Source organism: Rhinatrema bivittatum, chromosome 8, assembly GCF_901001135.1.
Source record: "Rhinatrema bivittatum chromosome 8, aRhiBiv1.1, whole genome shotgun sequence".
NCBI lineage: Eukaryota > Metazoa > Chordata > Amphibia > Gymnophiona > Rhinatrematidae > Rhinatrema > Rhinatrema bivittatum.
The window spans coordinates 217827014-217843213 of record NC_042622.1 but is presented as its reverse complement, the minus strand read 5'-3'; the positions used below and the strand labels follow the sequence as shown (position 1 = coordinate 217843213).

Sequence of the window (16200 nt, the reverse complement as noted above, 5' to 3'; positions counted from 1 at the left end):
TGTCCTCTACAGATACTCTTGAGACTTACTAATGAGTCTGGATGTACAGTTTGGAAATTACTGTGTGCAGCTATACAAAGTTTTGGGGGGTTTTTTTTGTTTTTTTTTAATGACATTTAGTTGAGGACCTCAGACCAGTGTATGGTGCATATAAGTCCAGATTCCAAAACTATTCTCATTTTCCTAGCGTGTAGCAGATGGACTCAGGACCAATGGGTATAGTGTGCTCCTGAGAGCAGTTGGAGACTGATTCCGATTTCAATCTGACGTCAGCACCTAGTACATATACCCCTGCAGGAAGTGCAGAATCTCAGTATTTTTCCGTCTCCAAAGCAGTTAGGAGCTATCTTCACGCTCGCCGAGCATTAGAATAAATTTAAAGAACAAAACCCTACCTGAAGACGAGCCCCGCACTCCTGCGGTGATACCCTCGGGTCCCTCCCCCAGTTGAGTTTCCCGAGGTGATTTCCGTGGTCCCTCGGAGGTAAGAGCCTCGGTCCGGTGGCCGAATCGCGGCAGGGACCTAGCCCCCAAGTGAGAAGGGTTCGGGCGCGGCATAGAGGCAGCCTCGGTCCGGAGCCAAATCGCGGCTAGGACTTAGCCCCCGAGCGAGAGGAGTTCGGGCGCGGCTGAGAGGCAGCGGGTGCATCCCCTCGAGTGCGGCGGTGAAGGTATTTACCCTCTCCCCCTGCAGCTGGAGACCGCCCGGGACGAAACCAGGAAGCGCCAAAGACAAGGTAAGGGGTACATCTTCTATTTAACCGGTCTCCGAAGATCGAGGAGGAGCAGGGTCTGCCCACGTGGAGACCCTCCAAGGAGGTCGCCATATTGCCCGCACGCTCGCCATCACCATCTTGGCCTTCTTCGCCGCCCGATCGAGCGCACAAATTAAGCTAAGCGCATATTATAGGCGCCCGAAAATAGCTGGGCACATATTTTAAGTTAGGTGCCCAATAATTGGGCGTGTATTATAGGCGCCAATTTTTGGGCACGTATTGTAGGCGCCGATAGTTGGGCGCGCATTATAGGCGCACAAAATTTGGGCGCGCATTCTTAGGCGCACATTAAAACTTCTGCGCATAAGCTTCGCGCACAGTACAAGGCGCATACCTACGGCTCTGAGCAAAACCGGCGCGCATATACCAGACGCAATGGAGCGCATAACAGCTTACGTGTCCACAGAAGTGGCACCTCCAGAAATAGGCATAAAAGCCCAAGGCCTCTGCCCTGCATGCCACATCAGAGCGAGGAAGCGGACACCCTATGCGCACACTGTGAGGAGGCCCTGGGAGACCCAGGCCAGGGCCAGTCCCACCCGGATCCCAGTGCTAGCTCCTCAGGGGGCACCCCGGACCTAGCTGGCCCACAGACGGGGACCCCCAGGGAACCGGCGCCCCTCAACTTAGACCCGGCATCGATCTCCTGGGTGGAGTTATTTAAAGGGATTCACGCCTTTGTCAAGATGCAGACTGAACCCCAGGCCGGCCATCCATATGCACCGGAAGACCCTCATGCCCCAGGACCCTCGAGGCCTAGGCACAGGCTCCCACCATCCAGAAGCCCCACCTAAGGGGACCCGGATTTCTCCGAGGAAAAAGTTGAGCCCCTCGAGGAGGGAGAACTCCCCTCGGGGACGGAGCCGCATCGAACCATGAGACGATTCTTCTCAAAGGATGAGCTTCCGGACCTGGTATCCCAATGCCTGTCGGAACTCGCTATCCCGGGCCAAGGCACCCCGGGGGAACCTAGAATGAACCCCCTGCTGGAGGGCCTTCGACAGACGTCCCACCATTTTCCCCTCTTACAGGCGGCACAACAGCTAATTGACCTGGAGTGGAATGCGCCGGAATCCTCATTCAAAGGGGGTCGAGCCTTATCGGCCATGTGCCCCCTGGACCCAGCAACCAAGGAGCTTCTGGCATGCCCCAAGGTGGACGCCATAGTTTGCGCGGTTGCTAAGCGCACCACCATACCAGTGGAGGGAGGAGCAGCCCTCAAGGATGCACACGACCGCCTGGAAGCCATACTGAAACAGGCCTTTGAGGTGGCAGCCATGTCTCTACAAATTGCGACCTGCTGTACCGTGGTGACACGTTCCTGTTTATCCCAAGCCAGGAACAACACCCCAGGGGAAGACATGGAACGGCACTTTCCTTCCTCACTGACGCTGCCTCCGACCTAGTACGCACGGCAGCCAGAGGAGTGTCATCCACAGTGGCAGCCAGGAGACAAATCTGGCTGCGAAATTGGTTGGCTGACGCCTCCTCCAAGACACGCCTCACAAGAATGCCCTTCAGGGGATCCCTCCTGTTCGGCAGCGAACTAAAGAAGCTGGCTAATAGATGGGGCGACTCTCCAGTACCTTGTCTACCAGAAGACAAGACGAAGAGAAACCAGCGTTCCTTTCCCAGGCCCTCCAGAGGCAGAAGCTCACAGCACTTCAACCCTTACAGGAACAACTACCAAGTGCCCCGCCCTACGGGCAGGAACCAGTCCTTTCGGAACAAACACAGCAGGAGGGGAACCAGCTCGGGTCCAGGCCCCAGCCACACCCCACAATGAGATTCAGCCGACCCATCCAAGGGAAGAAGCCATAGGGGGCAGACTAACCCTATTCTACCACAGATGGGTCAAGATAACTTCGGACAAGTGGGTCCTAGCCATCATCCGAGAAGGGTACTACCTGGACTTCCTTCGAACAGTCCTCAAGTGCTTCTACAGGTTCAGTTCCTAGGAGGGTTAAGTGAACCGGTTATTTCTTTTTCTTGTTGAAGAGTTATTGTACATAGTTATGGTGGTTTTTTTGAGCCATTCTGCTTTGATATTGAGTAATACTGCCGGACTGTAGGTGGCACCATCCTATATAAGGCGGAGTTTTGTTTTGAAAACTTCTGTCTTCATCTGCTAGAGTGGGGGAAAAACTCAGGAGTCTGGACTGATCTGTGGTACTACAGGAACGAAAATTATCAGGTAAGAAACTAATTTTCCTATACTATTCAGTGATTATAATGGAAGATTAAATCCTGAAGCTTCTCTTATAGCAAATGAGGGGTCAAGTCCAAAAGATGTCATAAGAACTGTGGTCACCATTTTATTGTTCTAAGATTTACCCTTTTTTTTTTTTTTTAATTTATGTATAGACTAGCCGTTAAGCCCGTTAACAACGGGCTACATTTAAAAAAAAAAAATTTTCGGTCCATTTCCTTCCCACTCCCTCCCCCCTCATTCTCCCTCCTCCCTCTAGTCTCCCTCTCCCCTCCCTCTCCTCTTCCCTTCCCCCCCTCCCCCTCCATTCTCCCTCCCTCTTCCTCTCCCCATTCTCCCTTCCTCCCCCTCCTCCCTCTCCCCTTCCCCTCACTCTCTCCTCCCTCTCCTCAGTCACTCCCCCTCTCTCAATCCCCTCCCCTTTCAGATCATCCACAACCGGCAGACGGAAGATCTCCGGGGGGGGGGTCCCTCCCGTGCGCGTGGCGCCGCTACTGCTCCTCCCACTCCTGCTTCTCGCCGCCGCTTTTTTTTTTTTTCGGGCACGCTCGGCTCTGACGTGCTCGCCCGCGCATGCACGGTAGAGCTGCTCTCTACTGCGCCTTTGCGGGCCGTCGGTCAGAGCCCATTTATAAGGTAGATTTTCAAATTATAATCAGAACAAAGAAATACATTTGTTACAGCAATATATGGCATAAACTATTTAAACACTGGGGAAGAGGTTACAGGTCCTGTAGTTTTCACAAAAAGCTTTCAGTTCAGGCAGGAAAAAAAAAATCAGATCTGCTCTTAATGCACTCTCAGGGTTAATGTAAAGTAAAAGAGAAACCTAAAGAAATAGTTTCCTGCCTTAAGGTTAGGAAGCCTTTCCTTCTAAGTTGAGTAGCCTGCGCAAAGTCAGGAAAAATCCTAACAGATTGACCATAAAACTGAGAATAGAGATTTCTGAAATATCTTTGCATTACATTACTCAAATCAGTAGAGGAAATAAAGGAAACAAAGTACAATGATCAAAAATCTCCAAGGTAGAATTCGCTAGGAAATTGAGTTTCAGCATTTTGAGAAAAAGCAGATAACATGTTGGGGAGAAGATAGCAAGTATTAACTCAGAGAAGCCTAAGACATCCTGAAAATCTCTCTAAGGTCACAGATGGTATCCCCCCTAACACTTTTGGGAAATTCAAAAACCGCAAATTTAAATGTCTCATTTTCCAAATATTTGATTCGTCTAGAAAGAGTGTTGCGATCTTTGATTGTTATAAACATTGAATTCCTGAAAATATTTAACCGTTGGCAGTTTCGGAGATTTTTGAGTTGAGAATCATTGCTCTTGCAACTCAGAAGATTTTTGGAAATAATTTGAGGAAAAACAATCCATCTTAGTATTAAGCAATTTGAGGGACTTCCCAAAACCAGCAACCAAATCCCAGATTGCTTCTAGTGTCACCACCTCCAGCTGGGAGGGAATATGCAAGGATTCACTACTCATGCCAGCCTGACCTTCCCGGGGCAGACCCACAAGGGGTAATCCCTCCTCCGACTCCAAGGCTGGCAAGCCAGCCACAGAGAGGGCAAGAGGAGCGCTCTCACCTCTTATGCAGGTTCCCTCCAGCTGGAAAGATGTCTCTTGCAGTAACTGTACCGGGCTAATAAGCAACCCCTCCACCGTAGGCAGGCCCAACACATTGACTTGCACCGCCGAGACGCTTCTTGCGACAACCTTCTGCACTGGGGGGGGGGCTCATAGGTCCGGGCTCGGAGTTGCCTTGTCTGCAGGATCTTGCAGCTCTCCCTCGCCGCAGATCACGCCAGATTCTTCAGGTTCACTCGAAGCTGCAATAGGAGTCACGGGGGGAAGGCTCTGGAGGATAGACCCTTTCCGTTTTTGGAGGCATTTGGATAAGGAAACAGGTAATGAGTGAAAAGTGGAAACGGAGCTGCAGAGCGTTGACTGCACCTGTGCCACCATCGTGCCACCCAGACTTACCGTTCAGTTTTTGCATCGTTTCCATCTATAAAGCACAGAGGAGCAGAACTTTCTGCTTGTGTGTTCTATATTCTGGTCTTGAACCCATTTTTCTTTTTTTTTTTTTCCAACAGGTGAAAAATGTGAAGCGAAAAAGGAAGAAGGCAAGTATTCTGTTCATTGAAGAGAGCCTGTCTGATCCCACAAAGAAAAAGCAGAGGTAAAATATAAGTCATGAAGTTGGGCCACTGTTCAGCTTGTATGGATTTCACTTTGTGTGAGGAATGATGCGATGGAAATGGAACAATCTTGATAGGCTTTTGGAGATCGCATTGAAGTGATTGGCAAATGTGCAGACTTAGTCACTGTAGTAAGCCATCCCCAACACATTCCAAGAACAAGTGGCGGCCTGCGTGGCTTTATTGTTGGCCTTTGAGTGACAGTGACACTGTGCTATGCAGTGCACCATAAGTCAAAGTGGCCCTTCTTTAAGCTGGGGCCGTGGAATGCAGCAGTCCTGGAAGGATCTACAAGTACTTCCTAACAGAGAGGTGTGTGGTGTGTGTTTTAATGTATTTTTAAAATGAAAGAGAAGAAAATTTCAGGTTCCTTGGTTATGCTTTACAAAACTTTTCGTTGCCACTGATGCTGGAGTGGAAGTCTTCCCCGGCCCCCTTACCATATCTTTCTTTTTCTTCATTGGGTAGGAATGATCCCCAGTTGCTTCTGCCCTGCCAGTGATGATGCTTACGAATGGTGCCAGCAGACCAAGGCCACTGCTACTGTTCATTATTTTTCCCATTTAAAATGGTGCCAGGCTGGATCTGGGCTTGCCAGAACCATTTTGTATGAAAAGTTAACAACGGCACCAACTTCTGTTTGCTGGTGCCATTTCTAAGCTCATCCCTGGTGGGGCAGGAGTGACTAGAGATTGCTCCTTCCCTCCCTCATAATTTTTATTTCTTTTTTTAACAATAAAAAAAAAAGAAACAAAACAAACAAAATGAAAAATTTAACACCCCTTCTTATTGCCTATTTTCTGGGTAATAACTTAATTTGTACAAAATGTTTTACCAATTACACTGGGGCTGATCTAAAAGTCATAGAGCAGCCAAATATAGGAACCCTAAAGGCCTCAGGTTTGTAAACTGTGACTTGTTTACAGAATGTCCCTGTAAATGTATGTAGTTGTGATTATTCAGTGGACAATGTACTTTCTCCATGAACAAGTAGCCGCATTCAGCCACACAAGTGGGTGATATCATTAGACAGCACCAACATGGATTGAAATAAATGTTCCCTATACGTACCCAGATCAGTCCAGACAGTGGGTTATGTCCCCCTTCCACACAAGCCACTTTAGTTTGTTCACATTTTCAGATAAATTAGTTGAGATTTTCAATAGCTCTTTTCGTGGTATATACTGCCAATGTGTTTTTCATGATTAGCTTTTTGTTCTTGTTCATACCCCAGCCCAGAGAAGTGGGTTTTGCATCCCTACCAGCAGATGGAGGCAAAGAATAAAAACTTTTCGGGCACTGCTACTTAACCAAGAGTGCCACCTGCAGTCCCTCGGTATTTGTGTCTCCAACAGTTGATGGAGGAGCAAACCTGTAGTCTGAAAGAGAAAGAAAATGAGACAGAAAAAGCAGATAATGTGTTTCCTCTGCAGTATTAGGTTCTTTCGTGGGCCATCCCTCAGGTAGAGCCAGGCAAGTGGGGGAGTTGGTGATCCCTGATCTGACTCAGCCCGCAGCATCCGGAGAGATTGAAAACCAGGGGTCCTAGTTCCCTCACCCCATACCTGATGGCCAGAAGCAGGAAAGTATACTTTTCTCATGTGGTTCTATAAGACATGGTGTTACATTTTTTTATTTTTTTTTTTTTTTTAAAGTAAGAGGCCTATCGGGTACTGCACAGGGGTAAGAGGAAGGTCTGGGGCAGCTCGGAGGGTATGACTTGTGCCAGTGGCGGGTTATTATTCAATCAATTATTCAGGGTGTGCAGGAGCGATCGCACCACATGTGTGTGAAAGCATGTTGCCAGCTATGGAGTGCAGGAGAGTCTGTTGGGCATGTGGTATGAGACAAGCATGTCTCAATACAACCACGCTCTGCTTGGACTGTCCCTCTGGGGGGGACCTCCACAGAGGCAGAGTGCGGCAGGTGAGTCACCCAGTTGGCAGGACCCGTTACAGAGGCTCCTGGTAGGGCTGATGGTGCAGCAGCCGTGTTAAATACACACAGCAGGAAGCGGACAACCTAAAGGGAGCCTAGAGACTCCTCTCCCCTGCTATCGCTGATGGAACATGAAGAGGTGGGGGAGTCCACTGAGGATATGGTGGATAGCGGGTCCAGTGAATTTGAGGGCTTCTCCACAGATTTTGTTCTGCTTCTCCACAAGGCCTACCTGGCCAAGAGGGGAACAGGGAGCTGAACGACTCCTGACCCAGAAGTCTCATTGCTTCTCTAAGAGGGCTAAGGTGAATCCGCATGGGAGGTCGAGGGGGTCTTCTCCACCATGAGGGTTTTGGACACCCTTCAAGAGATAGAGATCTCCATGGGTTCGGAGAATTCTGATAAGCTACAAGGAGGATCATGGAGGTGATCCTGAGGATGGCCCCATGGATATCGATCTGGATGTGAACATGGACATGCCTGACCCAGAGGAGGCTCTGGTCACAGAAGGGAATGACCCTAGAGTTGTCCACTTATTCTAGAAAGAGGAATTGCATCCCCTTATTCCCCATGTTCTGGAAGAGCTGGGGATTAAAGTCGCTCAGGAAGAGTCTGGATGGGCTACGTGGACCTCCAAAAGCTTTTTCTTTGCCCAAGAAGGTGAAGAAGCTGGGAGTGGGATACACCTGAGGTTGGACCTCAAGCTAGGCAGAGTAATGGCGAAGTTGTATCCCTTGCCAGAGGAGACCTTGGAGTTTTTGATGCTACCTAAGGGGAATGCTTCGGTCTCAGCAGTGACTAAGAAGACGACCATCCCCATGGTGGGGTCGGCTGCAATGAAGGATGCCTAAGACCGAAAACTGGAGGTTCAGTTAAAAAGGATATTTGAGGACTCTGCCTAGAGACTTCAGGTAGAGATCTGTGCTAACCTTATGCAAAGGGCCTGTATGCACTGGGTGCAGAAGGCGCAGGAGAAGGGGGCTACCCCTGCAGATGATTCCAAGTAGGCAGCCTGGTTGGAAGCCGGGGTGGCCTATCTGTCGGATGCGCTGTGTGATTTTTGTCTGGACCTCTGCCAGGAACATGATCTCAGTGGTGGTAGCATGCAGACTCTTGTGGTTGCATAATTGGTCAGCAATTTTAGTCCAAGACCCAACTGTGTAATCTTCCTTTTAAAAGGAAACAGTTTAGAGAAGATCTGGAATAACTGAAGAAGCATTTGCAGGAGTCTAAGGGGAATAAGTTGCCAGAGGATAAGAGTGGCAAGAAGATTTACCTATCCCGCACCCATTTCTGGGATGTGAGGAGATTTTGGTCCAGCAAGAATTCTTCAGCTTTGTTGCAGAAATAGAAGTCTTGAAAGCAGCAGTCCTTTCGAGGCTCCTGTAGAATCCCACAGGATAACTCCAGTCAAGGGACCAGAGGAGGAAAACTCTCATAATGAAGTCAGGCTGTTTCACTTTTCCTTGGAAGCTATCTGAGGGAGACTTAACTCTCTCTTACCAGGAGTGGACCAAGATCACGTCTGATCAATGGGTCCTGGAGGTAACAAGAGACTGCTTCTCGACTGGTCAGAGAAGTCTGTTGTCCCGTTGCACATCAAACAAGAGGAAGTTCAGGATACGTTGCATCAGCTGTACCATCTGAACGTGATTGTGCCAGTGCCACCGAAGGAACAAGGCCAAGGAAGGTACTTTTTTTTTTTTTTTTTTTTTTTTTTTTTTTTTTACTTTGTGGTTCCAAAAAGGGCACCTATTGGCCCATTCCGGATCTCCAGAAGGTCAGTGTAGCACAGCGGGTTCTGTGTTTTCGCATGGAGACATGGCAGACTGTGATAGCAGTCTGCAAAGGGGAGTTGCTGGTGTTGCTTGGATTTAATGAAGACCTATCTGCACATCCCCATACATTCAGAGCATCAGAGGTTTCTACAGTTCATGGTGCTAGGGCAGCATTTTCAGTTTAGAGTTCTTCCTTTCGGGTTGGCGGCAGTGCCACAGACTTTCACAAAGAAGATGGTGGTAGTGGTTGCAGCACTGAGAAAGGAAGAGATTCAAGTTCATCTGGGTGAAGTTGGAATTGGAGTGTCGTCAATTTGGCGGGTCTTGGGGATGTTACAGTTCCTGGGCTGGATAGTAAACCTAGCAAAGAGCTATCTAGTACCGTCCCGGTCATTGGAGTACCTGGGGGTGCAGTTCGATACCTGTATGGGCAAGGTGTTCCTTACTTTGGAGAGGGTGGTGAAGTTGCAAGTGGTCTATCTTCTATAGCTTGCAGTGCCCAGGGTCTGGAATTATTTGCAAGTCCTGGGTTCTATGGCATCTACACTAGAATTGGTACCCTGGGCATTTGCTCACGTGACCCCTGCAGAGGTTGCTTTTGTCCCATTGGAATCTGCTGTCATAGGAGTTTCACACTCCTTTACTATTTCAGGGGAGTTCCAGATCTAGTCTTTCGTGGTGGCTATCTTGTCCCAGTTTGGAGAAAAGGGTGGATTTGAAGGCTCTGGACTTGGGTGCTGGTGACCATGGATGCCAGCCTCAAAGGTTGGGGAGCAGTTTGTCAGGAACCGATGGTTCAAGATCTGTGGTTGGCAGTGGAATCGTCTGGGGCTATCAATCATTGGGAAACGAGGGCTGTTCACAGTGCATTGCTTTTTGTCCTTCCTGATGTCCGGGACAGGATGGTGAGCTTTTTCAGACAATGCAATGCCAGTAGCGTATAATAATTGTCAGGGCAGGACTGAAATTCGCTTTGTGGCTCAGGAGGCCCAGGAACTGTTTGTCTGGTCAGAACAATATCTCACAGGGATAGCAGCATCTCGTGGCCGGAGTGGATAACATGCAGGTGGATTATCTCAGTGGCAGCAGTTGGACCAAGGAAATGGGAGTTGGCTGCAGAGGCCTTAGACCTCATTCGAACCAGGTGGGTCGGGACAGTGCCAAGGTGGTCTAGTTCTTCAGTCACAGGTGAGAAGTCTGATCCAAAAGGATCTATGCTCTGTTTCTACTTTGGCCAAAGGAATCTTGCTATACATGTTTCCTCCATGGTCTCTCATTGGCAATATGTTGTGCCGCATAGAGCAACACCCAAGAAAGGTAGTTCTGATACTGCTGGAGTGGCATAATCTGGTTCATCACTATAGTTGGCCCATCAGATTGGTTCATCTGCAGGGGTTACTTTGGCAAGGGCCCATCTTCTCAGATCAGGAATATCACCTTTGTCTCATGGCTTGGCTTTTGAGAGGAGGCAGTTGCAGCTGAAAGGGTACGTTCAGACTATTATTATTACTTTTAGTACAGGTTAGAAGGCCATCCACTTCCCTTGCCTATGCCCGAGTGTGGAGAGTGTTTGAGTTATGGTGTTTGGAGGAAGGTCTGGAGACTTTGCGCGTGGACATTCCTCGCCTTTTTGCAATGGGGCTTAGCAAAGGATCTGGCCTACAATTTGCTCTGAGTTCAGGTGGCAGCCTTAGGATGTCTGAGGTAAGCTACAGGGAGACTGTTGGCCTCTCTTCCAGACATCGTGCTTTTTCTGAAGGGTGTGAAGCATTTGAGTCACCAGTTCACAGGATGTGCACATTGTGGAGTCTTAATTTTGGTTCTGCGGGCTTTATGTGGACCTCCCCTTTGCGACACATGTCGTTGAAGGACCCTACCTTGAAGTCTGTCTTTCTGGTGATGATTTGTTTAGCCAGGAGGACTTGGGAGCTTCAAGCTTTGTTTAGAGATCATTGTCTACAGATTATGGACAACAGGGTTTTGTTAAGTACAGCTCTTCCTTTTTGCCAAAGTTAAGTCTCCTTGTTTTATTTCAACCAGATGGTAGAGCTTCTGGCATTTCTGCATTTGGCGTCTGAGGCACCACATGTGAAGGAGCTTCACTTATTGGATGTTTGTTGGACTCTATTACGATACCTTAAGGTGTCTAACAGTTTTCGGCGATCAGATCATCTGTTTTCTTTGCTCCGTTGAGCAAGACAAGGAAGAAAGGCACCTAAGGCCATGATTGCATGATGGTTGAAGGAAACTATTGTTTCAGCCTGTATCTGTAAAGGTCAATCAGTTCCACTAGGGCTCAGGCAGCCTCCTGGGCAAAGTGTTAGCTAGTGTCACCACAGGAAATTTTGTAGGGCAGTGACATGGTCTTCCCGTCACACTCTTACCAAACATTACTGGTTGGATATTCGCGCACCAGAAGTGGCTGGATTTGGAGAGAGAGAGAGTGTGTGTGTGTGTGTGTGTCGAACTGGAAGGACTGAGGGCATTTGGTTCCTTTGTTAAATGTGAGGGCTGCAGTTCAGGGGGCTCCAACAATTTGTTTTCTGTTCACCCTGGAGGGGGGAGGAGTTTGGAGTTTCATTCTGTGTTGACTTGGGTACAAGTCCATACTGAGGGACTGCAAGTGATGCTCTGTTATGTAGCAGTGCCTGAAAAGCTTTTATTCTCTGCCTCCATCTGCTGGTAGGGTTGCAAAACCCAGTTATCTGGGTTTATCTGAGGTATTCCAGGAATGAAAATTAATAGGTAAGAACTAATTTTCCTCATTTTCATTTTTCCAGTCAAAATCCTCAATCTGGTAAATTGCCTTTCAATCTATGTTAGGCGTTGCAAAAGAAAGATGGGTAGTCAGGATCTTCTTTCACTGTTCTATGCCTTGGCCCTACTTGTCATAATGCCTCTATATCGCTCCATGGCACCTTGAATACTGTGTACAATTCTGGTTGCCGCATCTCAAAAAAGATATAATTGTGATGGAGAAGTTACAAAAAAGGGCAACCAAAATGATAAAGGGGATGGAACAGCTCCCCTGTGAGGAAAGACTAAAGAGGTTAGGACTTTTCAGCTTGGAGAAGAGACTGCTGAGGGGGATATGATAGAGGTCTAGAATGGGTAGATGTGAATCGGTTATTTACTCTTTCGGATAATAGAGAGACTAGGGGGCACTCTATGAAGTTAGCATGTGGCACATTTAAAACAAATCGGAGAAAGTTATTTTTTACTCAACGCACAATTAAACTCTGGAATTTGTTGCCAGAGGATGTGGTTAGTGCAGTTAGTATAGCTGTGTTTAAAAAAGGATTGGATAAGTTCTTGGAGGAGAAGTCCATTACCTGCTATTAATTAAGTTGACTTAGAGAACAGCCACTGCTATTACTAGCAATGGTAACATGGAATAGACCTAGGGTTTGGGTACTTGCCAGGTTCTTATGGCCTGGATTGGCCACTGTTGGAAAAAGGATGCTGGGCTTGATGGACCCTTGGTCTGACCCAGTATGGCATGTTCTTATGTTCTTAACCCTAGTTTCCGTGGTTCATATCTTGCTCCTCTAATCACTAGGCTACTATTGTACACCACTCAACTTATACAAGTTGATAGCAGAGTCTTGCACAAACTTGTAACTTGAGCCACTCCGATCAAGATTCCTCAAGTCCATTCCAAATTGTTCAAGTAGCAATACAGGGAGGGTCATAGACTAGTCTGAGTGGGCTCAAGAAAAGGAAATTATCAGGTAAAAAATAATTCCTGTTCATACCCCAGATCAGTCCAGCAGATGGAGGCAGAGAATAAAACTTTTCAGGCACTGCTACTTAACAGAGAGTGCCACCTGCAGTCCTTCAGTATATCTGTCTCCAGCAGATAACAGAAGTGCAAACCTGCAGTCTGAACTTGACTTTTTTTTTTTTTAAGCTGATTGTTAAATTTAGAATAGAGTTAAAAAAGAAGACAGAAGAGGTGAAGATGTGCTCCCAGAGGTGTTAGGTTCCTTCGTGGGCCATCTCTCTGGGTGAGCAGGGAGTTGGAAATCCCTGGCCAGGCTTGACCCTTGATTCCAGGGGGCGGGACAGCCAGGGGTTCTGGTTCCCTCACTCCTCCTGAGGCCGCCTCACCCAGTCCGACTGTCTGCAACAGCCAGGAGCACCCAGAAGCAGGAAAGTATAACTTCCCTTTGTTTCTTTGGGTTGCTCGGGGGCTGTTTCTTAAGTGGAGACCTTTTTCTTTCGGCAGCCACAGTCTGTGTTCGACTCCGAGGTGAGGAAAAAGGCACACAGCTCGTGCGATTTCAGCACCCCGAGCTGGGACAGCATCGGCAGCAGTGTGAGAGTTGCTTTTCTCCTGCTCTGGGTTTATTTTTAGCCACAGGCTGTCTCTCTTGATGCCGCCTCGCGTGGAGCACTGGAAAGTCTGTCGAGCCTGCGGGGAGGGAGGGGATCACCCTTCAATGCAGCCCTTGTCTGCTGTAGCTGTGCCTCTGGAGGAAAAGGGGCCTTGCAGAGGGGCTCCACAGGCAGATGTACCTGTCCTGCCCAGGAGGGAGTGCAGGGATTCTTCCCCACCCCCCATTTTTCCAGTACAGCAGGAGTCTGGAGAAGGTAGAGAGGGGGCAGCGGAACCAGGGGAGGACATGGCAGCTATAGGTATTGGGGAATGCGATGGATTTTCCACAGATTTTGTATTATTGCTGCATGAGGCCTACCTTGCCAAGAAGGAAGTGGCAGGTAAGCGGTCGGCCACCCAGAAGCCTCGAGCCGAGGCACCTCCCAGGTCGGGGGGTATTCTTCGCCTGCTTGGCCTGGGACAATCGGGAGCGGAGGAGGAGTACTCTTAAGAATCTGAAGGCGATGATCCCCAGGAGGATCTGAGGGTTGACCAGGGGACTGGTCAGGCCATGGATTCTGCGACTGGCCCAGTGGGTAGTGATGCGGAGGAGGTTCCTCTCACGGAAGGAGATGACCCTAGGATGGTGAGATTGTTCTGTAAGGACGAATTATGGCCTTTCATTCCCCCCCCCCCCCCCCACCAAGTTCTGAAAGAACTGGGGATCAAAGTGGTGCAGGGAGGATTTGGACAACAAGGGGGTAAACCTGGTGTTGGACGGACTGCGTGGACCGCCTGTTGTTGTTTGTGATAATTGTGGGTGGATCCTTGGGCCGGTGGCAGATGACCACACCCCCGGGGGAAGATCCCGAGAGGGACCACCGGTCAGGCTCAGAGTTGGGAGACAGACACACACTAGATCTTTTATTAAACAGTATATTGAACCACCAGAGGTGGCAGTAGTGAGCTGGAAGTGCCTGGCTGGGCTGTAGTCCCTCAGGCACTGGAACAGTGATCCCAGGATAGCTGAGCTGTAGAGAAACTGATTATAGTGAGTAGGCAGAGTATGCAGAGTTCAGGAACAGAACATCAGGCGCTCTTACAATATCTCAAGGTGACAAATGGATTTTGGAGGTCGGACCACCTCTTTGTGGTGTTCAGTGGACCAACGAAGGGTTGCAAAGTGGCTAAGAGCACGATTGCAAGATAGTTAAAGGAGGCAATTGTTTTGGCCTGTATTTGTAAAGGTCAGTCGATCGCTGAAGGATTACAAATGCATTTGACTAGGGCGCAGACAGCCTTCTGAGCGGAGTTTCAATTGGTGTCTCCGTACGAGATTTGTCGAGCAGCTACTTGGCCCTTTTTGCACACTTTTACTAAACATTACTGTTTCGATGTCAGGGACCTGAAAGAGGCCTTGTTTGGTGAAAGTGTACTGCGTGCAGGTCTTTCGGGATCCCATCCAGTGTAGAGGGGCTTGGGTATATCCCACTTGTCTGGGTTATGGCCAGGAAAGGAAAATTTTGGTTTTTACCTGCTAACTTTCGTTCCTGGAATACCTCAGATCAGTCCAGACTCCTGGCCCTTTATTTTTATTAGGACTATTTTGAAAGAACCTTCCTGCTTCTGGAAGCTGTGAGTGATGCAGAATTTGGAATGAGATTGTACATAGTTCTCAGTGATGTTGAGACTGGAAATTTTTTTCATTATTTTAAGTTGAGGGTTTAATTTTGTTGGGGGTTCCAACTTATTCCTCAGCTCGCTCGAGAGGGAGAAATCCTTGGAGTGTGGGAAGCAATCATCGTGGCTTGGGTACAGGTCAATACTGAGGGACTGCATGTGGCATTCTTGGTTAAGTAGCAGTGCCTGAAAAGTTTTTATTCTCTGCTTCCATCTGCTGGTAGGGATGCAAAACCTACTTGTCTGGACTGATCTGGGGTATTCCAAGAATGAAAATTAGCAGGTAAGAACAAATTTTCCTTTTCTTCTTCCTCTTCATCCAGTCAAACTAGTACAGACAAATGGGATATACCCAAGCTACTCCTGAATAAGTTGGGAACTGGCAAACTCTCAACACCTTGGAGGTAAAAAAAAAAAAAAAAAAGTCTCCTCTGACACCCCCATTCAAGCAATGATGCTTTGAAAGAAATGTGAGGAAGACCAAGACACTGCCTCCTAAAACACCTAAGAAGAAACCAAATCGCTACTCTGCTCACAAGTGACTGAGCTCTCTCACACAACCCAAATCAGGGTCCAACCTTCTAAGGGTGTTTACAACCTTGAGGAGACTAGGAAGTCTCCTGACAGGTCAAATGAGAAGCCAAGCAGATTCGATAAAAAAACAGAAGCAAAAAAAACCAACCTAATTCCCAAACCACAATCGGAAGACAGAAGGATCTGCACATATTTTAGCAAAATGTCTCTGCATTGTTCCTGCATCTCCAATTCTCTTGCAGTAAAAGAGCCACAAGGAAGAGGGTTTCCAAGGAAAACAGCACTAGAAAAGGCCCCCCAATAGGTTAAACTGCCCCTAGAAAAGGGTACACCCCAAAAGGAATGGGGATCTTTCTTGGAGGCTAAAAGTGTTCTCCTATATGGGGAGAAAATGCAGCTATCGCTGGAGGCAAGGAAAGGGACTACCCAATACATGCGCCCCCTGTATTATGCAATGATGCTATCTAAATTGTCAAGAAAACAAGCACTGAGGCCAAAAAAGAAGCTTTCTGCAAAGACTTGGAAAGTGCTGACACGTTGCTAGAGAATGGCTGCTTACTGGGTGTGGGTTTGTTTTTAAACCACTCGAGGACTAAACAGATTAAAAAAAAAAAAAAGACACTTTGTGCAGAGCCAAAGCTCGAGAGACTAGCTCTTAAGTGATAACAAGACCTTAACAGTCTGCTTCATGACTGATCAGGACCAGCATGTCCCTCTCTTGTAAGGCCAGAGGATACAACTTAGTCAGTGGTGTTCCTTAAA

General features: G+C 48.1%; 1 protein-coding gene across 3 annotated transcripts in view; it reads left to right on the top strand.

Moving 5' to 3' along the window:
* PWWP3A (PWWP domain containing 3A, DNA repair factor) overlaps positions 1 to 16200 on the top strand; it is a 102098-nt gene that overhangs the window by 33716 nt on the left and 52182 nt on the right. For all 3 annotated transcript variants that reach the window (XM_029613229.1, XM_029613228.1, XM_029613230.1), the window contains exon 8: positions 5086 to 5171. In XM_029613229.1, the coding sequence (XP_029469089.1) occupies positions 5086 to 5171 (86 nt within the window). The remainder of the gene's footprint in view (positions 1 to 5085; positions 5172 to 16200) is intronic.